This window comes from Perissodus microlepis, chromosome 15 (assembly GCF_051167445.1).
Source record: "Perissodus microlepis isolate ML-2025 ecotype Zambia chromosome 15, ASM5116744v1, whole genome shotgun sequence".
Lineage (NCBI taxonomy): Eukaryota > Metazoa > Chordata > Actinopteri > Cichliformes > Cichlidae > Perissodus > Perissodus microlepis.
The window spans coordinates 10419432-10432967 of record NC_140475.1 but is presented as its reverse complement, the minus strand read 5'-3'; the positions used below and the strand labels follow the sequence as shown (position 1 = coordinate 10432967).

Sequence of the window (13536 nt, the reverse complement as noted above, 5' to 3'; positions counted from 1 at the left end):
ACTGTGATTACAGGTAAGGTTATAATGAGAGACAGCCAGTAACTGACTTACATTTACATACTGGTAGCGCAGCTCCTTCACTCTGTCAGAGTTCCTCTCAAATGGTACCCTGTAGATTTGTTTCATTGTCATCTGATGCTTCTTCAAAACCCGGTCTATTGTGGAGATGCTTATTGTGTTTATATTCTGGAATATATGATTGTCCTGAAGGATGGCATCACGGATCTGTCTCAATGTGATGGCATTATTTGCCATCACCATGTTACAAATCTCTCTTTCCTGTTGTTCATTGAGCAGTTTTCCTCTGCCACCCACGCAAGGTTGTCGTCCAATCCTACACAAAGAACAGAATACAGTAAGTTACCAGTGTAATTGTATTGTTTTACTCACAGTAACTTCACCACAATCCTAATGCAACATTGCACAGTGACTGGAATACTACTGGCCAAACTGTATAAATTATGTAATTCCATAGTTTACAGTAATTTGTTCAATATATTTCTTGTCATATTTAGTATCAAAACATTCCACTAGTCCTCACCTGCTAGTATAGACCTACTACTGTAGACAGATGCACACAAAATCTCTACAGTAAGTTATACATTTTTTGCCTCACGCACAGTGTCCTGTCCTATACAACATATAATTCCATCATAGATTACATAGAGTACATACCTGTTTTCCCTGCGAAAGGGTTGGATGATGGAGGAGACTGTAGAGTGAGGCACATTAGGCTGCACTCGACAACCTGCCTCTGCCATTGTGAGGCCATGGTTTATGACATGGTCTATAATTGTGGCCCGAATTTCATTCGGGACAGCACAGTGTCTTCCTCGTCTTCCTCGTCTTCCTCCTCGTCCTCGTCGTCCTCCTCCGTTTGCTTGGCCTTGTCTATCCATGTTCAGAGATCAGACTGCCTCTGGTCAAGCTCTATATATCTGTGTTTGGCAGCACACAATCATGGAAAACACCTGTGTGTGACACTCCCCCTTCGTTAGTCTAGTTTCACCTGACTGTCAATGACTGTCATCAATTTATCAAATATTCAAAGAAATTCATATATGGTATTATGTTCTTGACCAATTTTGACAATTGAACAGACAGTTGTGCATGCGAGTACTTATACAATGAAATCAAGCTGACATGTTTTGGAGAGAATGATCATTAGACTGAGAATCAACTAATCAGTTTAGATCTACAAGATCTATTCATTTGGAAAATGTGCTAAATGTGGGCTAACTGTATAACTGTAGGCTACTTGTATTTAATCATTTGCAAAGATGCACTGAGACAATTGAGACATGTACTAAGGCATTTGCCATTTGATAAAATGAATGAGAAATGCCATTCTGTTGTGAACATTTGCCAAGAGGTTTGGAGGTTTGCCCATGTTATTTTGAGAATGTAATTTCTGTTTCAAGAAATGAGCCAAACCAATGGAGAAAAATTGTAATCCATCGGGTAGGTCCAGGAAATTCAGGTTCCAGTAGCAAAACACAGACAAAAATTTGCCTAGTAATAAAAATTAAAATAAAAAATAAAGGGGAAAAATGAATATCAATACATAAGCATAAATATAACATATATACATGCATCTATAAATACAGCATGTAAAAATAACCAGTGTAGCAGCCAAAATATCTATTGCACAGTATTTTGTTGTGCATTCAGAGATACTGTTCTGCATACATTGGTTATTTGAGTTTAAATCTATCAGTTCAAAGCAGCTTGACCAGCAAGGCATTTTTACACAAAAAAACTCAATAATTTTCTTTATTTCACTGTAAACACTAAAAATGTTTGTGCATGAAAATCCCAGTAGATTAGCAGTTTCTGAAATACTCTGATACCAACAGCCATGCCACATTCAAACTCACTTTAGTCGCTTTTCTCGCTCTCTCTGGTGCTCAGTTTGAACTTTAGAAGGTCATCGTGACCTAGTCTACGAGCCTAAATACATTAGGTTCTTGCCATATAAACAGCTTATTGGATATTCCGCTAACAAGTAGCTGAACAGGTTTAACTAATAATAATGTGTCCAGAGAGTGTATTTTCCACCCCTTGTTAGACGTAAAGCGAGTCTGTTATTCATCTTAACCCAAAGAAAAAATATTAGGTAAAAGGGAAAAAAAAAATCATTTAATGAGGAAAAAACCATTGCATCATTAATCCCCTGAACGGTTGTTTTCTGAAGAATTGTAAGATGAGCCTTTGATTAACAGACACTGAATAATTGAGAGGGAGGTGACCTTATATTGATGACAATTAACGCTGTATGCATAATTAGCAATTATCAGTTACTTTACATAACCCTCTGACAAGAACTGCAAGAAAAAGATGGCTGCGGCAATAATATTTGACAATTTGCGAGTCGTTTTTAATTGAGTCAACAAGTTTCATTCACGTCTCAGGATGGATGGTAATTGTGAATGGCTTAATAAAAACACATTTAGCAGACGATACAGTGTCACATTAAAATGCAAAATGTGTGGGTTTTTTTTCAACAAGCAGCGTAAGTTTAGAATTAAATAAATGTGAGAGGACTCGGGGGAGAAGTGACTAATGGTGTCAGTGCTCGTGTTTACTTTGCTTCCTTTCATCCCACCCTCAGTTTTTCGAATGAGAAACAGATTTCAGCAATCACTCAGACGATATGTTAAATGACCATAAACACCGTTGCCTGCAATTAGTTTCAGCGCTAATGCTTATATCAAAAGATGTGACACAGGTGTGTTTGAAGTCATCCACTTGCAACCCTGAGCCAAAGGACAGATGTGCTGACGTACATCTGTCTTTGTAATTCATTTAGGCCGATAGTCACTTTGGCCGAACCTTCAAAAGAGGGCTAGTTTTTAAGCATTTTTCTATTTTCCTCCTTTTTTGTGTTTATTGGAGAAATGGCACGAAATGAAAGGGAGGAAAAAAGAGGTGGGAAACGACTTACAACAAAGACTTTAAAGCCCTAACCATCGAGGGTGCCCCCAGGGGGGCTGACTGAGGATGAATTAGCTTTGTGTGGAGGTGATGTGCAAAAGTCTCAAGCAGCACCATTTCTTTATATTTTGCACAGAAAACGTGAACTAAGTGTTGTAATTTATTGGAAAATGTCCAAACATAAATGGATATCAAGCATACAGAGCATACAGAAACAGAGTTTGTAACATTTTAATGACCTTGAAAGTCAATATTTGGTGTGACTACCTTTATTCTTCAACACAACCTGAACTCTGTTATGCAAGCTTTCTTGTCATTTCTTTAAGTAGTCTTCAGGAGTAGTTCTCCAGGATTCTTGAAGGACACTCAGAGCCCTTCTTTGGATGTTAGCTGCCATTTCTGTTCTCTGTCAAGATGATCCCACACTGTTTCAATTACAGTGAGGGCCAGGGCAAGTTGTTACCAAGCAGATGCTTTCCAGATGGGTATTGCGTGGTGGATCAAAACCTGATGGTACTTTAATTCCATCAATTTTTGACAAGATCCCCAACACCACTGAAATGGAGCCCAAAACCATAACAAAGCCCCTGATTGTTTTCTGATTGGCATAGGCATTCATTGTTGGGTGTTTCTCCTGAATTCCTTTGAAATTTTTGAGTTTAACTTTCAGCAGCATGAAGCTGCTGAAAGTTAAACTCAAAAATTTCAAATTTGTATTCCTCACTCCATAAGACCTGTTGCCACAGATTTTCAGTAGAGCTGTTGAGTAATTTGCCATTTTTGTTACCCACTAGTCTAGTTTCTTTAGTTATTTAAGGACGCACCGCTCACCATGCCAAGACATGCCATGTTTTCAGGTAACAGCTCTTTGGGAATCATTTGTTGGTGCCAAAATGTAATTTTATGCTTGTCAACCTTTATTATGTTTGTTTTTTGTTCGACTAAAGAATAAGATGGGACTAAATCATGTGTTGTTATACGTTGCAATGGGTACCTAAAGATGCAACTGGTTTATTGTTATCCGTTATGTGTAGACACAACATTAGTTCATCCTTTGAGTTAGGTGCCTTTTTTGTTTGAATGATTCATAAGTTAAGTGGCTTCATCAAAAAATACAAATAATAATTAAATGAAGAGGACTGGACTAGAAATGAGTGAAAAAGCAGCCAATGTCCAAAGAAAAACTTTGAAAAACCTTCAGAAAGCCTGGCGAACTATTGCATAAGACTGCTTTAAAAATGAGAAATCTACGGCTCCTTGGAAGCAAAATATGAAGAAAGGAGGAGTGGCTCAAAACCACAATATTATATTTTTCACAGAGCATACTGATTTATTTTACAATTTAATCTTATATTAATAAAGAGCCTTTTACATCTCTGCAAACTGAGTAATGTACATCTAATATTTACTCATCGTTTGCTCTGTTTTTGTCTTCACCACCTAACTGAATATGTGCCATAGAATATGCAACTTTTCCATCTTCTTTGCTTTAGAGACAACAGAAACAAGTGAGGTGAATCCTCATAAGATAAAACTTTGTACAAAATTGGGCAGAGCCATTGTTGATATAAAAACTATTTATTACAGCCTGCATGTCTATGATAATGATATACAAACAAAACCTTTCTGCAACATGTGTGTTAGCCTCATACTCCCAGTTAATCGTGTCATTAATCATAATGACATGTCTTGGATACCTCTGAAGTTGACATTCATTTGAAACGGGGGTCAAGAATGTATAAAATGCAAGTAAACAAAGCTAAAAATTGCATGGCTAAGAAATGTAAATGTCAACATGGAAACAGATGTGGTATGAAAATATGTACAAACATTGAGATGTCAGTTTAAATTATCTGAATTACAGCTTTGGTTTCCTTTAGTCAATCTAACATGCAGTAAAATAGCATCTTCCTCTTTTTGATGTTTAATGGATGCAATAAGCGATGCTGCATGTGGTCTTTGCTCTTGAAAGAAAGTCTTGAAGTGAGGATATGAATCAGATACAGTCTTCTAAGCTAACTGCGTGGTAGAGTTGAGGCTAATGGCTTCCATGCTATCCATTCCAGTGCTGCCCTCTGCCTTTTGAACAAATAATCCTGGAGAACTGTTATCTTTCAGGTTCAGTTTGTAGACGCATGCTTCACCTTCTGCTTCAATTACTGTTTTCAGTTCCATGAGGAAGGAGAAAACAGGGAGTAGGATATCATTCCAGGTTTTGTAATAAGAATTGCAATGTTTCTGTATACGTTCAAAACTTGATCTTGCAGCTATTATAAGCTTAGAGAGGACAGCTGAGTGTTGTTGTGTTTAATTTTATCAGATATCAGAGATGAGAAACCAGCTTGCATAGATTTTCATGTCTGAGCAAGTATATCTACCACACAGACTGCATATAAAGAATGGGAATAGTTTCCAGGTCTAAGAGGTAAACTAAATGCAGAAGGGCCACAAACCTGCAAATCTTTCAAATGACCAACAGGAGGCATCTTGTTGCAAAAAGATGTCCGACATATATAAATCTATGAGAAAATAACTCTACAAGTCACTTTGTTTGGGATTTAGGACCCAGTGTTTTGATTTTCTTTAACTTTTAGTGTTTCCTGGTTTCTTTATTTCAGTTTGTTTTATTGTGTGAGTCCCTTATGTTAGGGAGAATGTAATTGACCCTGTGCACGAGAAAATGCTAACTTCCTGGTTTGAGACCGGATGTGGGGTTGTACATTCCCGGTAGCTTTGCTTTGCACTCAATCGCTACTGCGACAATATACTCCAAAATCATGTCCAAAACTCGAAAACGGAAAGATCGCGTTAAGTTACAAAAAGCAGGAGGTGGGAACACTCACCACTGTTGTGTCATAAAAAATCTAATGATCAATTTTGACGTTTAAAGAGTTTAGATCGATCAGTTGTTTACATCACTCAACACAAGCAGAACTGCATTACTGCATGCAGAGGACACATTATCCACATTCAGAAGCACATCTCTGTATAGTGACTGGTCTTATGATTTAAACAGGCAAATGTTCAGCATTCAAATTACAGGTGAAGAATAGTCAAACCAGATGTTTCCCCCATTATGTCGAGATCAGCTAGTCAAGTACACACTGTAACGTCGGGTTGCATTTAGTGGTTGAGAGGAGGCGGCAAAACACTTAGCAGGGTAGCCAAAAGAATACACACTCGCGCTGGCGTTGGGAATTCCACAGTGTGTTCTTTAATATACTTTCTCTTCATCAACCATATAAGCCCGGTTGAACGGCTGCAGCTTAACAAACATAGCGCACAGTGTTCGTACAACCCATAACGTTGCAAACAAAGATGTCTGGAGAGGTAAAACATAAAATCCGTCCCTCCTCATGCACTAGCGTGCAAGCACATGTCCTCATAATCCCAGAGAGAGAGAGAGAGCAGTGGCACAAACTGATGACACCATCAACCCTCGACTTGGGTGTCTTAAAGGGACACCACACCATAGTGGCTGTTACAACACCTACACAGCATGTTAACAAACCGTGAAAAAAGCCACACAAAAAATGAATGATTGCTGGTAAGGGTTTCTATACATTAGTATTTACGAAGAGTATGTTGTGACTTACCTTAAAAATTACAGCGGTCCCTCGCTAATAACGCGGTTAACCTTTCACCTCGCTGTTTCGCAGATTTTTTAGTGCAAGTTTGCATGCTTATTTTTCTTTTTTACGTCACATTGTGTCCTGCGTCCTGCATCCTGATCGCTGCAGACGATCTCCTCCGTGACGTCTCTCCTGTACAGTACAGAATCTCTGCATCGATCGCTAGCAGTGTGACTCTGAAGTGCAGTACTGTATGTCCACGATGTCCACGAAACATTTTGCACCGTCAAAAAATAAAATTGGCTACTTGATTTCACCTATCGCTGGTTATTTTTAGAACATAACACCCGCGATAAACGAGGGACAGCTGAGAAATATAACATTTGAATCCCTTTTCTCTTTTGCCCTGAGGTACAGGGAAAAAATATCAACAAGTCGATGAACATCATTTACAGATATATTGGGTAAATGCCCAAGACATCTATAGAAATGTAAATCGCCGCTTGATTCATTCATTTGCTTAACTTGTTTTGGACCATAAACCAGGCGCGAATAGGACACCGGAAACAAAGCTCCCCACAGGAGTTTCCACACCGGAAGTAGCATATGCTAACGTGCACACAGTCAATTCCTCAGTGTTTAGCCTTTGGTTCTTGTTATTCTTAGTTTTCTTTACGTCAGTGTTTCTAGTTTAGACCACCTTGGTTTTACCTATCTGGTTTCTGCTCTCAGTTAAGTTTGTTTTTATTCTATCCCTTGTTTCAATTATCATGCTTGTCCAGTGTTGCCATGCGTTGTCTAGTTTTTGTCTGTCTGTGATGCCATGTTTAGTAAATTCCTTTTTTATTTTGCTTCCTTTGTCGTGTCTCCCTTGATTGTTGTCAGCTGTGTCCTTACCTGTTGCCCATCCTCTTGTCATCTTATGAGTATTTATTGTCTGTGTCACCCTTTGGTCATTGTCACGTCCTATCGTCATACCTGTGTGCTCACTGTTTCCTGTGTTCCCTAGAAGTTTATTTCTCTATTAGTGTTTTACAGTGGCTTGTCTTTGAACATGTTAAACAGCCAGCAATATTCATTCATTCATTCCACTTCACAATCCTAAGTTCTGCATTTGGGTCTGCAACCTGCCTGTTATACAGCACTATGTGGTACACTTGATATCTGACTGCAGTAAACACTTTTAATGAGGTGAGTTTACGGGCTCAGTATAACCAAATACATCACAAAGTTTATTTTGTAAAGCATGGTACTCATTATAGTTTAAAAAGGACTATAAAGAAGTGTACGCTTTAGGGACACCATATTTTGTGATTGACAATCTGCTATTTTATGAGCATGTAGGGTCCCTCGGTTCATTAGTCAGACCCACTCACTCATTTCAAAACTTCACTAATCACTAGGTAATGTCATGCGGTTGTGTCCATCTTTTGTATACAGTCTAAAATCTTCCCATGTCCTTTGAAAGACATGGCCCCAGCATACTTTAAAATAAAAAAGTGAATGAGAAGCACTCTACGGTTGGCACTTGATCGATTATTCTTCAAACTATGGTTCAGAACATTTTGTTTCAGTAGCACCATTGCCTCTGGGTGCCACTTATTTTGCTGCGGGTAAGCCTGTCAGTAAGTTGCCAAACACAGTCACTTACTCATACACTGACTAATAACACTTGGTGAAAAGTGTGTGAATCTGCAGTGCTGAGCAGAGCTTTGCTGATTTCTCCACTCCTGCAACAAGTCTGTTTCCAAAATTCCAGTGTAGATTCACCATATCAGCCGTGAACGTGTGTCGTAATCACTATGGGGACCAGTTGGTGAAGTGGATGCAGGTGAGCAAAGAAGCTGGAAGGAAAGCAGGGCAGGTGGGAATGGTGGGTTTGGAACAACAGGAGGGAAGTGAATGGGAACATAAAAAAACAAACTGCATGAAGACCAATATACACCCAAAAATCTTCTAATATATTTAAAATATGCATGTTACAACTATAATTTTTTTCTGCTAATTGTACCTTCTTCAAGAAGAGATAAAGAAGATCATAAAGCAAGACAAGACACAAATGATGGGCGAGAAGGCAAAATTGAATATAGTAGTTGTATATAAACACCTGGTAAGTGAAGACAGGTTAGTGGAGAAGTCCAGTGCATCATGGGAAGTCCCCCAGCAACCTGAGCCTATTGCAGAGGATCACCTGATCTAGCTCACACTATAAGCTTTATCTGGAAGTAAAGTTTAAAGTCAAATCCTCAATGGAGACAGGTCGTCTGTCTGGAAGCTGGTTCCACAGGGGTCTGACAGCTGAAATCTCTCCCTCCCGTTATACTTACTACTGGGAACCACAGGTAAGCCAGCAGTCTGAGAGTGAGGTGCACTGTTTGGATAATATGGTACTGTGAGGTCTCTGACATATGATGAGGCCTGATTATTCAAGACCTTGTATGTGAGGAGAAGAATTGGAAAGTAAATTCTGGGTCTAGCAGGTAGCCAGTGAAGAGAAGATAATATGTTAGAAACATGATCTCTCTTTCTTGTCCCAGGCAGTACTTTCACTGCCGTGTTTTAGTTCAATTTAAGGCTTTATGGGGAATTTTTAGAACCGTCACATAATAAAGAATCAAAATAGTCCAATCTACAAGTAATAAATGCACGAACTAGTTTTTATCACCACTCTGAGACAGGATGTTTATAATTTTATCAACTTTGGGAATCAATCAGTCATTCAAGTGAAACACAATACCTCATTTATATTCAGGTGATCTCCCACGCAAGGTCATCTTCTCAGATATGTAGACAGCATCTGGTTTCACCACAGCCCTCAAACTTGCAGAGAGAGCAAGAACATCAACTTCTGTTTCAAATAGACCTGAATTTTGTGTTAAAGTTCATTTCTTCGTATGCAAACAGACACTTTTCAAGCCTGAGGAAAGAAACCAGTTTGTTCACAATTTTTTTTTGTCAACACTCGTCAAATTGCACAGTCACAGTCACCACACTGAACACAGTGGAGAAATGGAGTTTTTTTTCCCGAAGTATAAAAAGTTATAAATTGAAACTTACATTCAACAAACTATTTTTTTTTATGTTTATGGATTAGTGCCACCATGCTTTAAAAAAGCATCACTGTTTCATACCTACCTCCAACAATCCAACTGTTATATTTCATACACATTCTCCAGAATTTAAGGATGGCTAGTTGAGGGTAAACACTTATTGCACAACATTTTCACTATAATGAGCACCAAGCCCATATGATGACTCAGATTTAAAGTCATTAAAAACTATAAACTGTTAATGATTCAGAAGCCAGTTTTCCTGAATGTTGACAGTATGAAACATCCTGTCTTGTGCAACAAGGCTAAAGATCCACATTTTCACCTGAAGGACTGGGAAACACACTCTGCAGAAGTGTCACCTTTCATTGTTCTCACTTGCGATGGTATCAGGTGTACTTTGAACAGGCTTGTGTCTGGCTAAAACTACCCTTGCGCAGGATGGGTGGGGTAATGTGGTGTGTGTTTAAACAGACAAGGTAAGGTCCCCCGTCACAATACGTGCCCAGGCAAAGATCGGGCTTGAATGGAATCCTTTACCTGTAGCTCTGGGGAACCTGTACACTGAAAATCTACAACGAGACTTCAGTGCCCGTCGAAACCACAATGGAGACAACTAATGATACCACAAAAATCCTGGGGAAAGGTCCTGAATACCTTCGTAAACAAATGGATTTGGAGAGTGAGACAAAAGGACGCATGAGTGCTGTGGAGAGGCTCGCCGCAAGTAAACCAAAATACGTCAAAAGCCAACAGGTGGTTAACTCAACTCAGGAGCCAGTGATTAGCCTTGGATCGGCCTCTGTGAGTAGCACTGGGTCCTCTAACCGAAGCTCACACCGGGATGGGAATCTTCCTACAGGGAGTGACTTGACAGGGAATACACTCACTGTGCAAATCTCTTCACCAGTGCAGGCACATCGCTCCAGCGCCAAAAAACGACCAGACTCTCTTCTAATTTACAGACAGAAATGTGAGTTATTGAGAGGGCCAGCAAATGAACGGAAACACCATATAACCCGTAAGTTGTTGCTCAACCCTGTGAATAAAAATGCCCCATTACCGGAGGGGACAGATAAGGAATGTGAGTCTCAGGGCAACGGGGGAAAAATCACCACGCCTAAGGAAACAGCAAAGGAATGGAATCCACGTGTAGTTATCTCTAAACCGGAGAGCAATGGAGTGACAGAAGAGTGCAGAGTCAAGAACAGTGACTCTGGGACAAAACCTAAGGCTGGAGTTGTAAATGCATCTAGTGGTCTCCTGACAGTTCCTGAGGTTGAAAGGAGGTCTGGCAAAGGAGTCAGTCGTTCTCACTCTGATATCAGCTCCAGGTATTCCAAAAACTTTGCAGACTTTGATGGTTTTTTCAAGTACTGCGGGCTGGACGGTGAGGTCATTGAGTCTTTGGGGAAGGACAACTTCTCGGCTCGCTCAGATGAAATTGCAATAATGGTTCGGAGTGTCAGTGTTTCCACGTCAGATGATGGCTTTTCCAGGAACAGTAGTGACAGCGATGCGCTCATGGAGGAAAAGCTGCACGAGAAGATACGTCAAGAGACCTCAGTTATTGAGCGCAACGCACGGATTATCAAGTGGCTGTACAGCTGTAAAAATGCTAGTGACACTGGAAAAAAGTTACGAGATCTTCACTGATTGCGCTTTTTCTTTTTACCAAGTGATGTTACATAAAAGTTATATTTTGAGGACAAAGATGGAAGTAGTTTCTTGTTTTTGGCCTTAGAAAACATTGAATGATACCCTACTTGTCCAACTGTACCTAAATCTTAGGTTATGTATTGTGTATGCTGCATGTGTGTGTGTCCTTTACTGATGACTTTTCTGAGAGCAAATGATGACTGAGTGATTTCTTTTTTTTTCTTTTTTTTCTTTTTTACTTGCACAGGACCATCTATGATCTCAGTTACACTGGAAACAGATAAAATACAATGTCATAAAAGCTATACAGAAACAAAAAGTATTTACATTATTCAGCTTCAACATTTTTATGATTACTGGCTTATTTAATATAATACTTTTGCGTTCTATTCAGACTATAAAATACATTTCTGTATTAAATATGGTCAAACGTGCATACAAGAAGGCAAGCAGTAATTCAAAAGAATTCAGTGAAGTGCTGTGATATGAAGCAAAAACATACCAGTATGAACTAGTTTGGGATTATTTTCTTTTTCTATAAAAATAAAATACTTTTAAGTTCAGTGATTTTGGTTGTGAGCCTTTTTAAAGTAAATGGGCCACAGTCATATAGAATTACATTGTTTATAAAAGCTATACTGTATTTTTATGCAACTATAATTTAAATCTTTTGAAAATGTACAAAATTTGTCAACATGACATACTTCCTGCTAATGATAAATCAACGTCTAACAATGCTGCAGCAATTCTAGCTGTAGCTTTTTGATGAGTTGTCATCAATGTTACATAATTCATCTACAAAACATTAGTGCATTTATTTATTATTCATTAAAATGCAATTATTTTATACGATCGCTTATAAAATGTACTATTTGTAAAGAGTGGTACTATTATTTAAAGATATAAGGCTCACAGTTAATGGCCTTTTTATTCTTCCCAGGAACATTAAAAGGAGTCTCACACTGATGCTCATAAATTCTGCTCCTCTGCGAATACCTTTAGGCCACCTCAAACATGAAAGCATCCCTAAATCAGAATTTGTACAACCTGCCTTTTAAGTTTATAATCCAATAATGTGCACTCCCATTTCTCTCGGGGTGAAAAGTATACATTCCATCACACCAACACACATGAAGACACACACACCCACACACAACCTGGAGACTTACTCTGAGTTTACCCATAACTACTGCCTGCCAAACTCTGACCATAACTTATCCTAATGTTAAAAGATAGCTTTAATATATAAATTTGAATGATTTAGATCATGAGGATTTGTTCCCTTGTCCACATACAAAAAAAAAATGTGCATGTAAGTGTGTAAATAAATTTAGGTCACCACAACAAGTGTAATACCTGCCACCCCACAGACACTCAAATACAAACCACAGCAACTGATACAAAAAAATTTACTTATGGAAGATCTGCTTATATTTAACAGATGTATGAAAAAACATTTGAGGAAGTGGTTATTTTCCTCGCAAACTTTCCCTTAGATCTGTTAGGGGAATGTGCTTAATAATCTGATCGGCTTATGTCCAGTGACCCGTTGTTGTTGTATCTCTCTCCCAAGCTCCGTCTGCTTTGTCTCTTCATTGCTTTCTCTCTCTTTTTGTCTTTTAGCCAAGTTTTTTTTTTATTCTTTGAAGCTCAGTGGCTGAACATGAGCTGGGGGAAAAGCAATGGAAAGACTGTGCTTGACGCAGTATGTTAAACGTATTACCACCTATTCAGTTTCACTCATTGTCTTCTTACAGAGAAAGAAACAAACAATATACAAGTTTATGTGAGTGGGCACAAAGTAGTTAGCTGGTGCAGACACACCTTTCACTTCTCCAAATGCCTGACTGACTGTTTAGTACAAGCCTCCACTTATTGGTTGCCAAAAGTAGAGGTTACCTGTTGATAATGATAGTCATCAATATGTGATTATTGATTGTGAATGTGAACTCACTATTGCTACAAGTTTGCATTTAATTTTGTTTTTTATATGTAAAACTTAAAATTTTTGTACTCCCAGATAATTTGTATATCTTTACTACTGAAAACGTAAAACACAAATAAAACTGTTTTTACAAGTAAAATGTTGCATGAGTATACTCACAGTGGGTGGAATGGAAATGTTTGCTAAAGTTTAAAAGTTTTAACCCAGGGTGAATATATTGTCTTTGAATTACTCCCCTGCGACCATGATAAGCGGAAGGGAATGGATGGACGGATGGATTGATGTTAAACTACTTACTCTTTTATTAGTTGTTCTGTTGGTTATGAGAATTATCCACTTCATCAGTTACACATTGCTAACACTGGGTTACCTTCAG

At 38.6% G+C, this 13536-nt stretch overlaps 1 protein-coding gene across 1 annotated transcript; it reads left to right on the top strand.

Moving 5' to 3' along the window:
* Positions 1 to 10070: 10070 nt before the first annotated feature.
* Positions 10071 to 13258, top strand: fam110c (family with sequence similarity 110 member C). Its single transcript, XM_084953662.1, has one exon. It carries the CDS (start codon positions 10163 to 10165, stop codon positions 11210 to 11212), a length of 1050 nt encoding a protein of 349 aa, XP_084809788.1. The 5' UTR covers positions 10071 to 10162; the 3' UTR covers positions 11213 to 13258.
* Positions 13259 to 13536: the final 278 nt, after the last annotated feature.